Source organism: Metarhizium brunneum, chromosome 1 (assembly GCF_013426205.1).
Source record: "Metarhizium brunneum chromosome 1, complete sequence".
In the NCBI taxonomy this organism is placed as follows: domain Eukaryota; kingdom Fungi; phylum Ascomycota; class Sordariomycetes; order Hypocreales; family Clavicipitaceae; genus Metarhizium; species Metarhizium brunneum.
Genome location: NC_089422.1, coordinates 2,560,945 through 2,579,641, shown reverse-complemented (window position 1 = coordinate 2,579,641; position 18,697 = coordinate 2,560,945). Strand labels below are relative to the sequence as shown.

The following is an 18,697-nucleotide window of genomic DNA, read 5'->3' as shown; positions in this document are numbered from 1 at the left end:
AAAAACCAATCCACTACATTACGCGGTCCCAAAGGTAACCGCTATGCAAATTGAACATATGTAGTGTCACGAGAGATGCGGTTTGATTGCCTGATCTACAAATGAATCACCTCTCCAATGAAAATCGCTTGGTCCCTTTCACGGCTCTCATGACTGGGATTGAAAAATTCCGCCCTGGCCGTCGCCCAATTTCCAGACACAACATACGAACGAAGTCTTGATTAATCCAATAACTTGTGTGGGCACTGAGCATATTAAGATACTGGATCTCTAATGGGCCGCTTCCAGATCTTAAAAACCAATCAATTTGGCCATTATCGTTGAGTAGAAACACCCGTTTCTCGGCGATCTCTTCACGCGTGAAATCATGAACCTCCAACTCTAATTGAGAAGGAAGCCGTATTATGGAGGGTCTCTCGGGATGTGTGGCGAGTGGATCAGTTGGCAACGATAATCCTGGCACAATTTGTCGCATTACGTCGCCTACCGACTTGAAAATTGAAGTTGAAGTGCTTGGGACGTAGGCTGGTTTAAGTGCTGAGGCGTATGCAGGATCTACTGCCCCATTTAACAAGTACGCAATGGGGTCTTCTTTAGCCAAGATGTTGTAGATGTTATCCACAGCCAGACAGCCGAATCTGCCAGCGTCACTTACGATGTTCTCATCCATTATATCTCTAGGATCTGCCCCTGGCTTTCGGCGTCCACGCCTTGGTGTTAAAGCCCCGTGTTCAAGAAGCAAGAAGAAGCCAGCCGGACTTCCGAGAAGGAAGAGATTAGTTGTATCAAACTCAAAGAATTGCGTTTCCGGCTCAACTCGTTCCAAATCCAAGCGTGGCACTTCCGTCGGCTGTCGAGAAAGTATGTCAACTGCCATAACACTGCCCAGGGAGTGCGCAATAAGATGAACTCTTCCTCTGTCTGCAAAACCTGGGTTATTTCGACACCAAAGCCGGTATACTCGGTTCGCTTCAAATACAAGAGCATTGACCATTTTGCTCTTGTGGTGTGACATATAAAATGGTATGTCAAACATGACATCAGAGATCATGCTTCTAATTGCAGGAATAGTGTTAGGCTCAATATCTTTCAATCCAAATGATTCATTCGTTTGCTGTTCGCTAGTTTGACGGTTTCCTGGGCCACCGTCCTCAAATGAAAGCCCCATTCTCCAATTTAGTGGCAGTATCATAACACCGTTCTGGTCTTGGCGCGTGATGTGTTGAATGATGGGATTGCGCATCTCGTCGTTCACGGCACGTCGAAAACCATTGATGGCGTGTGTGAAATGAAAACTCTCGACTCTTTCCGCGAACTTTTGACCGATGCCGTGTGCAACAAGAATCAGGTCCGTCACCTGACCATTGTCTTTGTCGGCTTCACATGCGTCACAGGGTCTATCTTCGTCGTTCTCATGAGAATGCGATGTTGGTTCCGCTATTTGCTGTGTTTCCTTGTCCCGGTCGGGAACATGGCCATGGCCATAAATACGATCCCAGGCTTGCGAGTCAAAACCTCGAACAACCGGAATGCCGACTGCGAAGCCTTTGACAATCTTTGACGCCGGCCTTCTTCCGTAATAAGCAGAGGGTCGGAGGCTAGGTTTTAACAGAAACGCACGCTTTTCATCCTTGTAAATAACGTGGTAATTCGAAAACGCTCGACTTATCCCTTCTTTGTTTGAAGAACTCCCTTCAACAACAGGATCAATAGACCCTTGCGCAGCAGCATCCCCTCGACAACAATGTGCTGAACAAAACGCCTCGGCAGATATCCCGGGCTCTCGTTTTTGCATTTCACTGTTGAAATACTTTGAGTCTTGAGGCCATAGGCAATACGAAATCTTCTCTTCGCCCAGAGACCCAACCTCGACCGCACAATTTAATTCATCTCTCCATGTTTCAGTCCATGGCTTCAGCTCTTGATAACCAGCTTCCAGTTGATTAGCTACCAAGGGGGCCACGGGCATCATCGTATCTCTAGCACATTGTTAGTAACCAAACAACGACAATTAAAAAATATCCTCACCTATAGAACCAAGTAGCTCGCATTACAACAGCCACATCATTCACAGGTGACCAATATATAGGTTCCATTAGAAGTGCCGGTAGTGACACCTTATGAAGTCTCGATATACCCACAACGACATCTAGAACACTCGCTTCACTCTCAGTCTCTTTCTTTGAGTCAGGTACATGATGACGAAGTGCGATACGGTCATCACCGTGGTGTTTACTAGTACTCAGCTGTTGGCGGCCGTCCGAGGTTGAAGCCCGCGGTGTTGTAAAACCGGACTTGCTTCCAGCTTGAATAAAAGAGTCGCCCGCCATTCCCACGCTTGTTCCAGGTAAGCGGGGTGGTGCAGGCACATCCAAAGCGGTTTGGCCCAATAAGCTCGGTGTGATCCTTGATGATGATTGAGGTCGCCCCTGCCGTGCTACAATCCTTCCAGCACTCGTGACCGGCGAAGCTTCTACTTCGAGAGATACAGCTTCCCTTCTCCTTGCGGACAAATTACCGAGAACTGAATTCTGCTCAGAGTCAAAGGTGTCGATTTTTGTTTTGTTTATAGCCGTCATGGTTTCAATTACTTCCCGCTCTGTAGCTTCGATCGTGAGTTCTGGATAGGCTTTGCGGGCTAAAGCGCAAAAATGCTGTTGCAGCATTTCCGAGGCGTCGGAACGCAAGACTGGGCAACATGCTGGCAGTTCACCCATTTCGGCACTTGTGCTCGCAGCATTGTTATTCAATGGCAGCCCATACAAGGTACCAGCGTGCAGTTCAAGGTGTTTCAAAGCGAGAGCTTCCACGAGTTTCTGTCGTAGTCGCAGAAGCCCCGGGCTGGGCCTAAGGCTTTCGTATCGGCCTGCTCTAATCGCTTCATGTTCAGTACGGTACTGATCCGATGGCAGGCTCATCCATGCCTTCTCGAGTGCATTGTTGTCACCAAGGTCAAATGGCCGAAGCTGTCGCTTCACCGACTTGTTGTCCGAACTGCTCCTATAGCGCTGGTTTGATAGCAGCTCGTTGATCGGTATAAGTGACGAATAGAAGAACTGGGAGACAATTTGCGGCATGCCATTCTCACTTGGACGTTGTGGTATTGGAGCCAGGCGGCAATTAGAGCCATAGGTGTGCGGAATTGGTGTCATGTTGGCAGCCTCCGTGATTCGGAATAATGGCCATATATTATGATGGTTCTAGGTTTGTCGCCCCTGATCACCGACCAAGCTTACTGTCACAGGAATTCCCCTGAAGCAATTGTTCTTTGTGGCGGGTGTTCATCGTGACGGGAGGGAAGGACGGGGATTTTGGACTTGCGAGCGTCGTCGGTGACGAGGCCCAGCCAAGTCTACTCAACGGGATTCGGTTACATGTACTACACCAAACGCGAGGACGTGGTGCGTGCCACGGTACCTCCTGTCGGACCTACAGTGGGGTCGATGAGACCAGAAACTGAACACGTCTGATGCCACCCAAATTCATGGGCGCCAGGTTCGGGGACTTTCCTTCCGTCAAATCGCCGCCTAAGATGTCTGACATGCTATTCCATTGGGTTGTTGCTGGTCGAAGGGTCCAGATGTCATCCACCGCATGGCGCTTTTCAGACTAATGTGGTGCGAGAAATCATCAACACATCCAAGACCAAGCAAATTGGTTGAAATCGCCAAGTGATGAACATGGAGTGACGTATGCCTAGGGCCACGACTAAACACACGTCATTCCGTCACGTATTCGGCCATTTGCACAGATATTTCTTTTTGCGATACACCACCAACGCCAGTCAGCCAACTCGGTATTTTAGAGGTGTGTGCAGATCTCCCTATTTTAACTGATGAACGGTATTAAAAGACCTTGATGTCTTTTATTGTTAAGAGCCACCCTGGAAATTATGTGAAATCCAGCTTGGGAAGAAAATCGCTGTATAGGCTCAGTTCGCTTCCGCCGCCACGATTCACCACCATCTCACCTCGGAGCACAAGATCACAGAAATGCCCACTTATCAACCGATTACAACCATGGCCACATCTTGAGGCAGGTCCTTTTGTGCAATGTCTATCTACCTCGTTCTACAAATATGACAGCGCTTCATCAAGATATGCCGAGCGTGCCCTTTGCCAAGGACCAGAAAGTTTCTAGCTTTACGCGAGCAAGCGCCTCCCGGGCTTCAGCGTCAGTCTCGCATACTTTACTACTCCACCTTCGAAAAACCCGTGCTTTCTGCTCCCCTTCAAATATGAGCCTGCACTCATTCAACGACATATCCTTAAGTGCCCCATCTTGATCTTCCGCTTGAAGCCAGTCCCTTTCCGAGTTGGGTCTGTCATCCCCACGCCTTGAAGGTGAATTCTCCGTCCAGTCGATACGATTAAGCATCAATTTTTTGTACTTGTTGATGCTCCAAGCGCCTCCTTCAACAATAACCAAGTTAAACTTAGGGTGCATGATGCAAGTGCCAGACAGAGCAAGTTGAGTAGCATTCATTCCAATTTTGTAGCGATGCTGGCCATTTTCCAAGCTCGAAATCTTGAAAACCAAAAGATAGATTCCTTTGTCAGCATCTCTCTCTTGATTCTTAGATAGCTTTTCGTTCTTCTGATCTTTTGATAATTTTCGATCTTCGTTGAGTTTAACATGTTTCTGATGCCTTTCCGCAATTTCGCGGTTGACTCTCGCTTCGACGGCCGTGGGGTCCTTTACGGCAACTGACACAACAGAATTAGCACAATGTACAAATAGGGACAAATAGGGACAAATGGGGACACATACCATCGCCCAACACCCGCATCAAATTCCCCTTTTTCACCTTTGGAGGAGGCGCTGGTATCAGCCCAAGGCGAATCTTTGCCTGCATTTCTTTCAGCTCCGCCATTCTGCGCTGGCGTCTGATTTTGGCTTGTTCTTTGGACGTGAGAAACATCGCTTTGTTCTCTAGAACGTGACGGTCTTGGGGTGGTTCGAGCGCGACAGGATGCTGGATGTACTCAGTCACAATGCTATCCGGGCTTATTATCTTGAGACTGGAGGGATTTCCAATCTGCTCATAGCTGCTGCCATCGATGAGTCCCTCATCCCACCACTCGACATCTGGTGGTTGCTCAATTACAAAGTTCTTCTCCACATCTAGGTCTTCGTTGATACCGGCTTTTCTGGTCTGTTCTGCTATGCGCTTTTTCATTGCTTCAAGTGCTGCTTGTCGGCGAAGGGCATTTGCCTGCTGAATATATTTCCCTTTTTGATTAAACACTAGGCGTCTTGGTTCTCGCTGTCTGGCGCCGGAGCTTTGGTGCGCCGGATTCTCGTCTAAATATGGGTTATCGATGGCATCGCTCTGCATAGCTTGCCCGAACTTGCGGCTGTTAGCAGCAGGTGTACGATAAGGTGATTGACCGGCATGCTGCTGGGCGCGAGGTTGTGCGGTTTTGATGGGCAGATCTCGAGTAACTAGGGATGAGTTTCGTGACTTTGGGTCTTCAAGAAGAGAGTTGATGTCCCCTTTTGCCTTACTAGCGCCTGTAGCTGCTGCCACTCGAGCTTTGAGAGCCGCCAGGCGATCAAGACTTGTATCTGGCTTCTGGATGCGAGCCGAAGCATCACGGCGAGGGCCGAGGCCTGCCATCTTAGATGGATCCATCGCGTGAGTGGATCGAGGAGAACGTCAAGAATTACTCGCCTCTTGTTCGAGATTTATTTATATGTGCAGGAAGCGAAAGGGGCGTGATCAACTGATATGCGACGTGGAATTCAATCTGTTGACATTGATAGTGACGAGAGGACGTATCATTAGAAGACGCATGTCGGCGGGCCGACAGTAAGATCAGGGTGGTCCCACTTTTTAACTCCCTGTGCTAAAATTCTGCCCATTAAAACCGCCAGATTTTCTTCTCAGCAGTGCGTCGAAGTCTCCAACAGCTTCCCTACTGTCATTGAATTCGTTGGACACGTCAATTAGGAAACCATAGCGTCATCACAATATACTAGACCTAGTCTGGAATTGACGTATCAATCGCGTCATAAATGCAGAGTAGAGTTCATATTCTTTCCTGCTGAGGAAACGAAGCCGGCTTCATAACAATCTTATCAATCTAATTCCTGGTGGCCTTTTAAGTTCCATCATCAGTTTCCTGGGACTATTCACTGTTGATATTGAAAAGCTGGCGCCATTGGCTTCTCAATTACCACGTCCAGGTGCTCTACTTGTTTGAATCAATCTGACTGCCCCAGGACATTTGGATCCCATCATACTTTCCGTCCCCGGTTGCTTTCCCTTCTTTTAATAAGACGTGCTGCCGTCTTCGTGCAACTCATTGACTGCAAAGGCTGTCGAGTTCCTTCGGGAGATTTTCACGAATATGCTTTGCAAGTCGCGATTACTCCGGTGTGGAATCATTAACGAGGTCAGAAGTCTAGCATCGAAGAGAGCGACATGGACGTTAGATTAGACGGTTCGATGGATGCTAGTGGTAGCGAAGCAGAAAGGAAATATCACCGGCGCACGACAATGTCACCAGGGTATAAAGCCCCCCCTTAAAAATGGCTTCATGAAAGCGAGGTGAAGGAAGGCGACATGACAGTGGGAAATTATGAGGGCACCACTATATTCCTGGTGAAGTCATCAAACTCCCCTCCACCGAATCCCCAATAAGAGAGCATGACTTGGCTGTGATGACATTTTCATCGTCATGGAAGGACCTGTTTGTTGAAATCTTTGTCAGTCTCTACCTGGCAAGAAGAGGGAAAAAATAGTAATAAGAAATCTCAAATGAGTTGGTGTAATGGCGCGCGACAAACAAGAAACATGAAGACAACAACTACGATAAAGGCAACCAGGCGTCGACGCACCTCTTGTTGGAAGCCGTCGATTCCAGTACTGACATAGGTTCGGAAGACAAGAAACCAGGCACTGATTGGATACCAGATTTAACATTGTCGCAAAAGGTATACCGGTCCAATGGAGTCTTTAGCGAGTTTGACCGAATTGTTCAATGAGGTCGAAGTCTCAACGGCTTTTCGCCTTTTCCCAGCGCTAAGCCACAGCCAGAGGCTGCGGTATACCATTTATGATTGTCCTCACGGTTGTTGATTTCCCAAATTTCCATCAATTGCATATGAGAATATGAGGACCCGAAGTGCAGAAGAACGGCAGAGTTTCTCTTTAAATATAGACTTCGATGCAGCAGAGTGGCTCACATATGTTACGAGCTGGACAGTAATCGATCAAACATAACCCAGCTTCAACAAGCTAAGAAACAGCTACACAGAGGCATGATTTCCAGGATTGGTATAGGAAGAATCCTGCTCCAGAAGCTGCTGCGAAAGTCGACTAAGATAGTATGAAATAAAACTAAGGCAAGAGCAAGGTGTATTTTGAAGGAGGGTGGGCAAATCTGTAGATTATACCACCCGTTGTGTCATTCCCTTAACTCGAAAATTGAAATTTACCAAGTTGTCATTCCCCTAACATGCAATTTCGCGGGATGAGGTCGCCCAAACAGAGGCTTTGCAAATCACAGACATGACTACTCGTGTTTCTGGGAAACCGCTGCGAAATATCAGCGTGGCTTAATTCAAGATCACATCAATACTTGCTTCACTTAAAGGGCCTACTACCTGGGTTACATTTTTTGGCATTTAGGGGCGAACTCTTCAGAAAAGATGCACTACGCGCAGTCCAAGAAGTCGGCCTAGAAGTCGAGTCTGGATACTTGACGTTTCCTTGACGACTTTGGATCTTCTACCACTCAAGTCACCAGAGACATAACGAATACTGTACACAAAGCGTGGACTTACAAATGAAATGAAAAATGAATTACCCAAGGAATCAAATACAAATCACGGCAACACCTGGAGTCGAAGAGACTGAAGCCATTGTCCGTCTCATTTCCGGACACCTTAACTAGCGAGCTTTGGACGAGCGACAAGTTCCTCGCACGGTTCGCGACAACAACTCATTGCCACGCCGTAAGCCTTTTAAAAACCGCGCTTAGGCTAGTATTTGTATCGCAAATCGATAAACTACATGAATTTTATATAACGCCATGCAATTGCTGCGTTGGCTTCGAGTGATACAAAATTGTTCGCCACCAGCGTCTTACGGCTCGGCCACATTTCGCATCTCAAATCGGTCGAAGAAAAGGGAGAGCATGGGGAGAATATACGACTTTGCCATAATATACAACGTCCAGCCTGGATTCCCCCTCTCACTGAAGGCTGTCCATGTCACAAATACCATCAAACGGGAAACTTCTGAGCACAATACGTTCAATATCAATGAAAAGCAACTAACAGGAGACAGGCACAGGTCACAGGTGGAATGCCTGACATCAGAGTTCAGGAGCAAGTCGTGGAAATGGCAAGACTAGAGTATCGACCTGAGCCGCGAGACGAAGACGATGATGACGACGACGATGCCGGAGACAATGATGCAACAACTGTCGGCGGGGCAACCGCTCTGATACCGTGTCCCCGAACCGAACGATGTTGCAAATGCGCTCAACTGAACAGTCGCATGGCCAAGACTGGGTTACTGATGGTGAAGGAGCCGCAGAGACTGCATATCAAGTCAATTTGCATCTTTATATAGCTCTCAACATGTCATGCAGACTCGCTGGTTCAAACAAATGCAAGCGTGTAAACCCCTTCAACGGAAGTTCAGTACTGTACTTACACGAGATTTGCACTCCGATCTTTACTCTCTGTATCGAGTAGGTCTTGTTACTTAGTTTCGCTGTGGCATTCATGAAGTCCTTCCGCCCGTCCGCCCGATTGTGGACACTTTGTGAAGAATCCAGCTTGCCATACAACGGACTTGTCAAAACCACATTTACTCCAACATCATCAATCCCTATTCTATAGGTAAGTAACAATCTTAGTATCAGGGTCCGATCAGCGATGGGGTTAAGCGTAACCATTGGGATGGCATCGTAGTCTAGCGTCGCAAAACCGCACCTGTGCCGGTTCCTGTGATGGTTGAAGAACATTGTACAGCAGCTCCTTACGAGTAAGTAGTCATGGGTACTGAGTGCGGAGTAAAACCCCTTGGTTGTAAGGCGGCCATGTGCCAAAGAAGCCACGACGAGCAGGGATAGGTGCTTAAGTACGGAGTAGGTTGCTTGCAAATTGATGACTTTTGCGGGCTGGAGGTTGGAACCCCCATTGTACATACAGATAAAGAATTCGGTGCCATATCTGACCAGTAGGCAGCTGTTGCTGGCACTTGAAGGGTATGCTCGGCCATGCCGGCCAGCCAAAGGGCTTGCCGAGTATCTCAACAGGATGAGGCAAGTCTTCTCCGTAACGCAGGTGAAACGTCCATGGCTGTCGCGGTTGGCCGTCGACGAGTGCGCATGTGGTTCCCCGGAATGAGTCTTGCTGGGGTCGTAGCCTAGAATTGGCGAGTGGAGGACGTGTTGATCAACATGTATTACCATACGGGAAGCAAGATCTGAAATTTCCAGGTGTCGACAACAGATTTTGTTGTAAAAAAGCAGTGCACGTTCTGTATCTGAAGCGCGATCGATCCTACTAGCTATTGGAGTTCAGTGTTGTCGTTGCTATTGCCGTCGACCTCCGGGGTACCCTAGCAGACATTGACGGTTTCCACCAGCACCTCACGATTATGCCATTGTGATACAACTGCGAATGAAATCTATCTCGCATAGGTGCTGCCTACTCCGGTACACGTACCTTCCTCTGTACCTAGGAACCTCAGTGATCACGCCAGCCTAGCTGCACTTGGCTACTGCTCCATCTAGACGTGAAGTGTTACTCATGTTCACGTCACACAAGTGACTCATCTGCAGTCGCGTCCCGGTCAGTACCGGGCCTCAGACTACGCGTAGTTACGATACATTGGCGTTTTCACGTGGGCATCCATTTCATGTAATGTGTTCGTGACCTTCGCGGTCCGTCGCATTGGACAGCTTCTCCGAGCTGTACTACCTGTCATAATATACATCCCAACTGAAGAGCAAAGCAATCCTCATTGTAACGCCATGATTATCCCCTGAACCATGATTTCCATCGTGTCAAAGCAAAAGTCGTAAACCTATTCCGTCCCAAACACTCCCGATTTAGTTACGTTCGCCTCGGAGGCGACGGGCGAGCTGGATGTCCTTGGACTGAATGGTGACACGCTTGGCGTGGATGGCGCAGAGGTTGGTGTCTTCGAACAGAGAGACGAGGTATGACTCGACAGACTCCTGAAGGGCGCCGATAGCAGAGGACTGGAAACGGAGATCACTCTTGAAATCTTGTGCGATTTCACGAACCTGTGCGGCGACGTCAGCTCTGTTCGGTGCCGTGTGTTGTTGTTGTTATTGTTATTGTACTTACCAGACGCTGGAATGGGAGCTTGCGGATCAAAAGCTCAGTGGATTTCTGGTATCGTCGAATCTCACGCAGAGCGACGGTACCAGGCTTATAGCGGTGAGGCTTCTTGACACCACCGGTAGAGGGCGCACTCTTACGAGCGGCCTTCGAGGCAAGTTGCTTACGGGGAGCCTTGCCACCAGTGGACTTACGGGCGGTCTGCTTGGTGCGAGCCATTGTTGTTGTTGTAGATGGTGACTGGGTAGGGGTGTGAGTGTGGAGGTGTGGGTGTGTGATGCAGGAGGAAAAGTTCAGAGACGGAGGCGGCGGGGGGAGTGCTTTAATACCTGTGGCTTTGTCGCGTCAAGGCGGGCGGCTGATCTGGAAAAAAAGGATCCAAGCAGCGCGTTGGGTGGGTCGTGTGCCAGCGTGTCAACTGCACAGCCAAGGAAAAAAACACACCGTTGCAAGTACCCAAAAAAAAAAAATAGAACAAAAAATGCTACCAGTCCTATTTAGTATGTGTGGGTTCGACTGATGCTAAGGCTGGCCCCCGTGTGTGATTTGAATCCCCGCTGCCTAATCCGGGTGTCACCCCACGCTTACTGCCAATTGGCACCAAGCCGACATCAATTGATGGACCTGCCTCGCAATGACTAGCATGGCGAGATGGGAGAGAGGTCAAGCAGAGTGCGCTACCGAGTTTGAGTACTGCCTGGTTGCTGCGCAAAAAAGCTGAATATGAGTCGCAAATGTACTACACATTGGTTGCTACTAGTATATGCAGACGAGCTGGCCTTGGTACTGCCCTCGCGCCGTTTGTTTTAAGCGTTTTGGAATTGAGCCCGGGTTTCAGCGACACTGTGATGTTATGCTACTAAGTGACCTCCTTCACCTTCTTTAAGTACTTTCTAATTGGCTGTACAAGTCACAAAGTAGAGTCAGCTGCCGCCTCATAATTGCTACCCTGTAGTTTGTATGTTATCCTCACCAGGATTGGATATATTCAACTTCTGCGCCGTGCATGCTGGGTTATTTCATGCGGTTGCTGTTTCCTGCTGCCCTTGTGTTTGGCTTTCATTTCGTTCATTTTCCCCCTCCCTCTTATGTGGGAGGGGTGGCGGAGGGTTAAAAAAAAAGATGACGACGTCTTGGTCCTCCGCCTCTTCACCCTGAGGTTGTTCCCCGTTGCGCCCCTATCTACCTACCTAGGTACCTAGGTACTTAGTACTTGGGTAGGCACCTAGCACTCCAACAGCACCACGGCTCACAATGACAGAACGACTACGCTGATTTTATGCACCACCTTGCTTGCTTGCAGTGTAGCCGGCAGTACACCGGGGGCAAAAGTTCATGCTGATTCAAGGCCCAAACAAAGCCGGACATAGTTGTCATGCCACATAAGGAATCAATAACGCACACATTGGGCCGATACAAGGATTTGTGAGCTACATACAAAGACATCGCTACGTAGCATCTGACGCATCGCGATGTGTTCACAGTGATTACATGGTCTGTTGTGGTTATCTGGGTTGGGTACGGCCACGCATATCGCGTTACAGTCACAGGGCCAACTCGATACAATGATTGCATGGTTATTTGGATAGGTCTGGAAAAGATAAAGAACCAATAACATACAAAGCTATGACATCAAAGAGCAATACAGGCTACGCCTCCAGCCTGGGGGTCGGACCAAATACCAATGCGTACCTGCGACAAGAATAATCCTCACGCACACAGCTAAGTATAGTTGGGAGTTACTAGTATTGCTCGCGACAACCTAATGCCTCAGATACCATGCACGTTAAACAAAGGTCTTGCCCATTCAATAACCAGTGACGGACAGCAAGATCTCAACGGACGGTACGATTTCCCAGCACGGAATTCCAAGAGTACGCGACAGACCCACAGTGGACACTAGGCGCTACACATTTTTCTAACATTTTGATTCGTTGATGGCTGTGGCTTATTATTGTACGTAGTATTTTATTTGGGCATTATTTTGCTCGAGCACATGTCCTTACCCCTGTCCGCACTCTTGTCCCAGTTCCACAATGCCAGAGAGTCGCGTCTTCCCACATCAGTCCCAACTGATCTGAGGATTGGCCCACCTGTACTTAAGCTCGCCTGCTGCCACCTTCATCCTCTTTCCACCTTGACAATTCCTATCTACAACTCAGAACGCCGAATCCACTTCCACCATACTATACAACCCCCCCGCTCAATCACTACACCCCTTTACAACAGCAATAATGACTGGACGTATGTAAATTCTACTCAACTGGAACAGGCAGGCAGTCAACTAATCAAGTATAACAGGCGGCAAGGGCGGCAAAGGCCTCGGCAAGGGTGGTGCCAAGCGTCACCGCAAGATTCTTCGTGACAACATCCAAGGCATTACCAAGCCCGCCATCCGACGTCTTGCCCGCCGTGGTGGTGTCAAGCGTATCTCTGCCATGATATACGAAGAGACGCGCACCGTCCTTAAGACCTTCCTGGAAGGCGTCATCAGGGACGCCGTCACATACACCGAACACGCCAAGAGGAAGACGGTTACATCACTGGACGTCGTGTATGCTCTGAAGAGACAGGGTCGTACACTATACGGTTTCGGCGGTTAAGCGAGAGTGTGTCTCATGTACGTTACGATTTATTTGATAGCCCTTGGTGCATAGGATCACTGCACAGGGTCAGGCAGGGTGTTTTATGACCATGGAATTCGGTTTTTTTTTACGGGTGTTTTGTATCATACAAGGGATAGGGTAGCCTACACAACTGCGGGGTAATTGAATTTGTCTATTTGACGATATTCCACAAGAACCCATCCGCGCCAGCACCATACCGATCAGCCCACCGATTAGTGTGACACTGCCATATACAGGCATTAGAAGATGGAACAATGCCGTTTCGGCGGCACCTGTTGTCTTGCATAGTATACACTGCGAGCAACGAGTCTCCAGTCATCGCCACTGTCGCACGCTGGTCTAAGTGTCGCGTGGGCCACCGTTTTGCAACGACACTATGTCCGGTGCCGGTAACCATGACATTATCCACTGGGAGCACATAAATCTCTGGGTAGACGATTGTACAATGGTAACTGAACCTTGACTTTCCTAATGGCGGGGATTAGACGAATGAATACCATCATGACATATTTTTCCAACTGGGTGACTTTTCCTTCCTGGCAGATTATATCTGATTCCCACCTGGGCAGGTTATTCCAGACGTTTGTCCTTGTATAACTGCACTTTCACGTGTTGGTCCAAAGCAATCTCTTGCCAAGGAACCAGCCCTGGCGGAGGAGATGAAGTAGTACTGTGAAGAATTTGGATCACCGGACCCATTATTCGCCGGTCTGGACCTTTGTAATATTGTCATCCTCGATTGAATCAGCGCATTACCTCAGATGTGCACATACAGTCCTCGATGCGGACGAAGCTAGAATAGCGAAAAATTTATGTGCTGTTGTGATTACGGAGTACTCACAGGCGAATTGATTATGATCATACCGACTGGGCAGCCCGGTTGCAGCTTAAACACAGTCCTAAATTTAGATCGATGTTTGGCAATGGGGCTGAGCCGTTCTGTTGGGCCGACACTGCGTGCAGCAAGCCAGGAACTTGGTAGCACTAGGACTAGTAGTAGTACGTAGTCTGGTACTTCTAGTTGACATTGGAGGGGTAGTCTGGGAGACCCCGGACCAGACACAGTACTCCGTACAGCCTGCACATCTGCATGTGTGTGTCACTCAGCTGTGATGCCTCGCAAGACAACATAGCTGAGCGTCAAAGTGGCCGTTACCCACAGCACAGTCATATACAAGCTAAGTTTTCATCTCACCTGACGAAGGTGCAACGAACCTGTGAAAGGGGGTGGTGAAACCTTGGGGAATCTGGGATTGGCCTGGATCTGTCCGGTGGCTTTGGTTTGCGACTACTAGGCGTGTATGCTGGTGTGTTTTCACCGTCCGGCAATCCCGCTATGGCGGCGCTATAGCGGAAGAAGCATGTTTCTTTCTTATTATAAGATGCCCTCTTTTGCCATGTGATGCCCATGTGTCGAATCGAGCGGGAGATGCGCGAATGATGCAGTGAGTTACTATGCTGCGACGCATAGGGGACCTTTCATGAAAAACCCTTGAAGATATTGCATTTGTTAACATGAAGAACATACAGGCAATAAATCTTTACTGGAATTCGACGTAGGTTTCTGCATAATTACTTTCATGATAGCGTGCGGCTGGGCAGGCTGGGGCCCAGACACCTCACAGATCTAGACTTAGCGGTAATACGGTGTCGCGCGCGGATTCAGATCATCCGGACGGCCACCTCCGGCCGCGAACGATTGTGCCGAGGCTGGTGAAGTCTTCCAGACATTTATTTGGAAGGGGTCAAGTAAGCCTGGAGATCTAGAAGCAGAAACGCCGAGTCCCTTGCAGCAGCTGGGGCTGGAATTCGTGGCTGTGATACTGCAGAGGGCTAGCTTTAGGTTTTTGGCACATGTGCAGCACCAAAAAAACCGGCAGATGCCGGCACTGGGGGCAGCCAGGAGGGCTTTGTGCCATGAGGGAAAACAGGCGAAGACTAGCACCTACACACCTCCGTCTCGGCCAGGCCGAAGCTTTCGAGCACCAGTTCACTCGATAGTTACAGGAAGCAGCAACAGCTGAGGAAAACAAAAATTTTATATGCAGCAGAAAAATTTTGCCGGAGTGGTTCCTGCACATTGTTTCTGCTAGCTCCCAACGGCGCCCCGACCACGCATTCTCGATATTTCCGTTATTCGGATTATCCCGCTGCACTCTACCCGAGTCGAAGCCCCAGCCAGCTTGAGTGCAAAATCCTGTAGCCTAGACTCAAGCACAGCAGCTCTCCTCGCTTCGAGAATGAGGATCTAATCCTCCCACATCCCAAAATCGTACTAAGCAGTTCCGCCGGTGCCAACGCAGTCTCAACACTTTGCAGATGCAAAACTCGAGCAGCCGCTAAGTCCGGATCACAACTACCATGGATGGTCGTAGTAATGTCGATACTACCAATGAACGTGTTGTATGTCATTTGTCATGGAGGGAGAGCTTGGCATCGCTTTACCGGATGCTTGCATGACTGATTACGAAGCGTGGAATGACCAAGCCTTCACCTAGATGGTCATGTGATAAGTATGTGGCACAACGCGGATCGTGGCGGAACCAGTTAGAATACGTGGCTGTGCAATCTAGACGAAAAAAAAAAAAGCTTGGCGATGGTGAGAAGCGAAAGGTGCATGCAAGTGTAAGGTTACGTCCCCCGTACGGAGTACGGAGTATTCCATCTATTGCGCTGGGCAAGGATGTTCTTGGTTGATGCGCTGGGCAATTCTTGGGTTCAGAAGCCCGTACTCCGTAGCGACCCCAGGAATACTCCGTACCTAGTGAGGTATGTACATGTGGCTCTGGATCGACGCTGCTCAAGACGTCACTGTCTCCGGGGACCTAGGAGATGTGGTTGCCACTCGTTCCGTTTAAGGGTCAGAGAGTGTGGACTTGTCTAGTACTCCCACTGTCAAAATCGCAATGTGTGGAGTACCACAAGGTGGATTTGTGTTTTCGGGAACCATCGTCAGTGGGCTGCTAGAGACCTTGTTACCTCTTCGCGCTCTGTCCATACGGCGTACCTCAGTGTTGTTACCTCGGTGTTGTTCAAGCTTCGGACGACTGGACACATCAATCTTGTGAAGTCCCAGTGATGTTATGGAGGAAGGCTGTCGTTGGCGAACGCCGAATCACGCGGAAGGCGGCCGAAGTCGCAAGGAGCATCTGGCATATTGATGGAGTAAACGCAAAGCAGAGCCACTAGTTTGTCTGGCAAGGCACGCTGAAGTGATAAAGACCAGTCTGTCCATAGCTTGTCGGTCAAGAACCGGGACTGTTGTCTCTGGGACACGAGGGAACTAGCGTGTTACAATAGGCCTCTTTTTCTTCTTTCCTTTTCTGCGTTCGATTGGTAACTGCAGGCAGGTAAGTGCCAGACCCTTCCTGCCGCTTCTTGGCCTGGCTGTAGGCTACCTCACGCCTACCAGTCGCCCACTAACGACATGCCCGATGCGCCAGCTTGGCCAGCCCACTTATCCTTGCGGGTGGAGACGGCTTGTGGACATTGTGCTCCCGTCCTGCACAGTCAGTCCTCCCGGTACATTCGGGGGACCCACACCCACACCCGCAATCAAGCCACACACCCTGGTCGAGGGCTGCTGTGACGTTTCCGCATACTCGGTTCTCCCGGCCAGTCTGCCAGCTTATAAAGTGGCAGTCATCGCATTTGCCACCGTCATAAATCCATATACATAATCTTCTCTTTACCATACCCACATTGGTATCATGATGATATCTTTACCCATTTCCAGCACAGACGATTTTCACGCTCAGAAACACAACTGGCAGCAACCTTCCCACCTTCATAACTCACACCAGTATCGAGACGAGGAAGAGTTGCTCAACGATATCCCAGCTCTCGATTCCGATTTAGAAAGGCAACTGGTATTTCAGGGAAACGAGGATTCTCTTCAACCCTTCCACGACTGTCTGACGCATCCCATGCAGTCAGATAGTTGGGGCGGCCTCGCCCAGCTGACTCCCAAGATCGGACGCTTTTCTCACCAAAGAGAGTCGTCTTTATCATCACTTGGGTCGACTGGCCCTGCGTCACCGTACACCCAGAATACATCGAATCCTCAAATCGCCTTTACGGACTCGACTTTTGAGGGACTTGCTGAAATGAACTCTCAAGACCTTACAAACAACCAGCCCAGCTCCTACTACCACCTCGCCAAATCGATGGGACCTACCCCTTACCCAACATACCACGGTATGGATGGTACAATAGCTGAAATGGCATATCCAGTTACGGTATCAGGACCAGGAAAGAGACCGCGCATGGATAAGGGACTTTTATCCGCTCCAGAGCTGGCTGGGGCATACAACAGATCTCATCCAGCGTCCGTAGCTAGTTCTGTTGCAGGAGATTCTCCCGCAACTCCGGCTATAGGTGAATTGGACCAGAAATCATCCCGCAGAAAGAATGGTAAGACTCCAATGACCCCAGATCTGTCATATCCGGCGGCTTCTGACTTGGCCTCGAACTTTCTAGACTACGGTCACATTCCCAAGCTCGACCGAACCATGACAGATGTGTACGGAGATGAACTCTACAACCCCAACTTCACAATCACGGCCACCTCTTCCCCTCAGCCACACTCTGTCACCTCAGTTGGCAGCGACGTATTCAGTCAGCGTATCAATGCCGCGAACCACCAGCACTTGAGTGCTGCCCACTCGCCAGCATCTACAACTTCCCGCGCCCGATCGCCGTTTCGAACAGGATCGCCATTCGCGACTTCGTCTAGCCATCAATTTAACTGTTCTCAGCCTCCTTCTAGAGAATATGATCAACAAATTCAGCAACCGCTTGCTCACTTGGAGAATGCCGGTGAACCTGAGACGCCGAAGACCATTTCTCCAAAGGACGCTGTCTTGGAATTTAATGAATCAGAAGCAGATGGCTTGTTCCCCCTCTTTCCTCAAAATTCTTCTGGCTTTGAAATTGATACATTGTCAAAGACAGCGCCTTCTTCAGACCACAATGAATCATACATTGGGCAGAATATGGGAAGTCTACATCAGAATGATCAATTTGGGTATCTACCTTCACAGGTGCCTACGGGAATCCAGGTACCTCAGCAATATCCATTTATAGCTCGTCCTGCAACCAGTCACGACACTCCACCTAGGCTGAGTTCATCTGGGGCCAGCTCCGTTGTGTCCGGAGGTAATACGCCTGCTCCTCGCACTAGGCCGACAAGCAGAGGAGCCGAAGGCGGAACGTATACCTGCACCTATCACGGATGTACGCTGAGGTTCGAGACGCCAACATTACTTCAGAAGCATAAACGGGAAGGCCATCGGCAGACTCAGGGCTTAGGGGCGCCCCGAGTTCAGGACATGGGTATGGCTTCCGGCTTGCTTAATACACAAGCAGGACCTCACAGATGCGACCGAATCAACCCTAGCACGGGGAAGCCATGCAACACCGTGTTCTCCAGGCCCTATGATCTCACCAGACACGAAGACACTATTCATAATGCGCGCAAGCAGAAGGTGCGCTGCAATCTGTGCACTGAAGAAAAGACTTTCAGCAGGGCGGATGCATTAACAAGGCATTATCGCGTGTGTCATCCCGACATGGAATTGCCTGGAAAGAGTCGCCGTCGTGGGTGAAGCTGAGCGACGCACAGGGATCGCTCTAGGTTTCAAATGACGGCAATGTGCGGCCACAATGACACCGATACTCTGCGGGTGAGAAAAAACCGTAGTTTGACGAACCTCTTTGGTGCCCAAGCTGGGAGACAAGCT

General features: G+C 49.4%; 5 protein-coding genes across 5 annotated transcripts; 2 read left to right on the top strand and 3 right to left on the bottom strand.

Moving 5' to 3' along the window:
- Positions 1 to 106: 106 nt before the first annotated feature.
- On the bottom strand, positions 107 to 3,152 carry G6M90_00g007910 (uncharacterized protein; the record flags this gene model as incomplete). The annotated part of the gene is made up of 2 exons (XM_014694231.1): positions 107 to 1,979; positions 2,029 to 3,152. The coding sequence occupies 2 exons, from the start codon at positions 3,150 to 3,152 to the stop codon at positions 107 to 109; spliced, it is 2,997 nt and encodes a 998-aa protein (XP_014549717.1).
- Positions 3,153 to 4,092: 940 nt separating this feature from the next.
- prp3 (U4/U5/U6 small nuclear ribonucleoprotein prp3) lies at positions 4,093 to 5,620 on the bottom strand (the record flags this gene model as incomplete). The annotated part of the gene is made up of 2 exons (XM_014694232.1): positions 4,093 to 4,706; positions 4,771 to 5,620. 2 exons carry the CDS (start codon positions 5,618 to 5,620, stop codon positions 4,093 to 4,095), a joined length of 1,464 nt encoding a protein of 487 aa, XP_014549718.1.
- A 4,453-nt stretch (positions 5,621 to 10,073) lies between these two features.
- HHT1 (Histone H3) lies at positions 10,074 to 10,548 on the bottom strand (the record flags this gene model as incomplete). Its single annotated transcript, XM_014694233.1, has 2 exons — positions 10,074 to 10,271; positions 10,336 to 10,548. 2 exons carry the CDS (start codon positions 10,546 to 10,548, stop codon positions 10,074 to 10,076), a joined length of 411 nt encoding a protein of 136 aa, XP_014549719.1.
- Positions 10,549 to 12,563: 2,015 nt separating this feature from the next.
- hhfA_0 (Histone H4.1) lies at positions 12,564 to 12,932 on the top strand (the record flags this gene model as incomplete). The annotated part of the gene is made up of 2 exons (XM_014694234.1): positions 12,564 to 12,573; positions 12,631 to 12,932. 2 exons carry the CDS (start codon positions 12,564 to 12,566, stop codon positions 12,930 to 12,932), a joined length of 312 nt encoding a protein of 103 aa, XP_014549720.1.
- A 3,737-nt stretch (positions 12,933 to 16,669) lies between these two features.
- Positions 16,670 to 18,562, top strand: RPN4 (Transcriptional regulator; the record flags this gene model as incomplete). The annotated part of the gene is made up of 1 exon (XM_014694235.1): positions 16,670 to 18,562. The coding sequence occupies one exon, from the start codon at positions 16,670 to 16,672 to the stop codon at positions 18,560 to 18,562; it is 1,893 nt and encodes a 630-aa protein (XP_014549721.1).
- Positions 18,563 to 18,697: the final 135 nt, after the last annotated feature.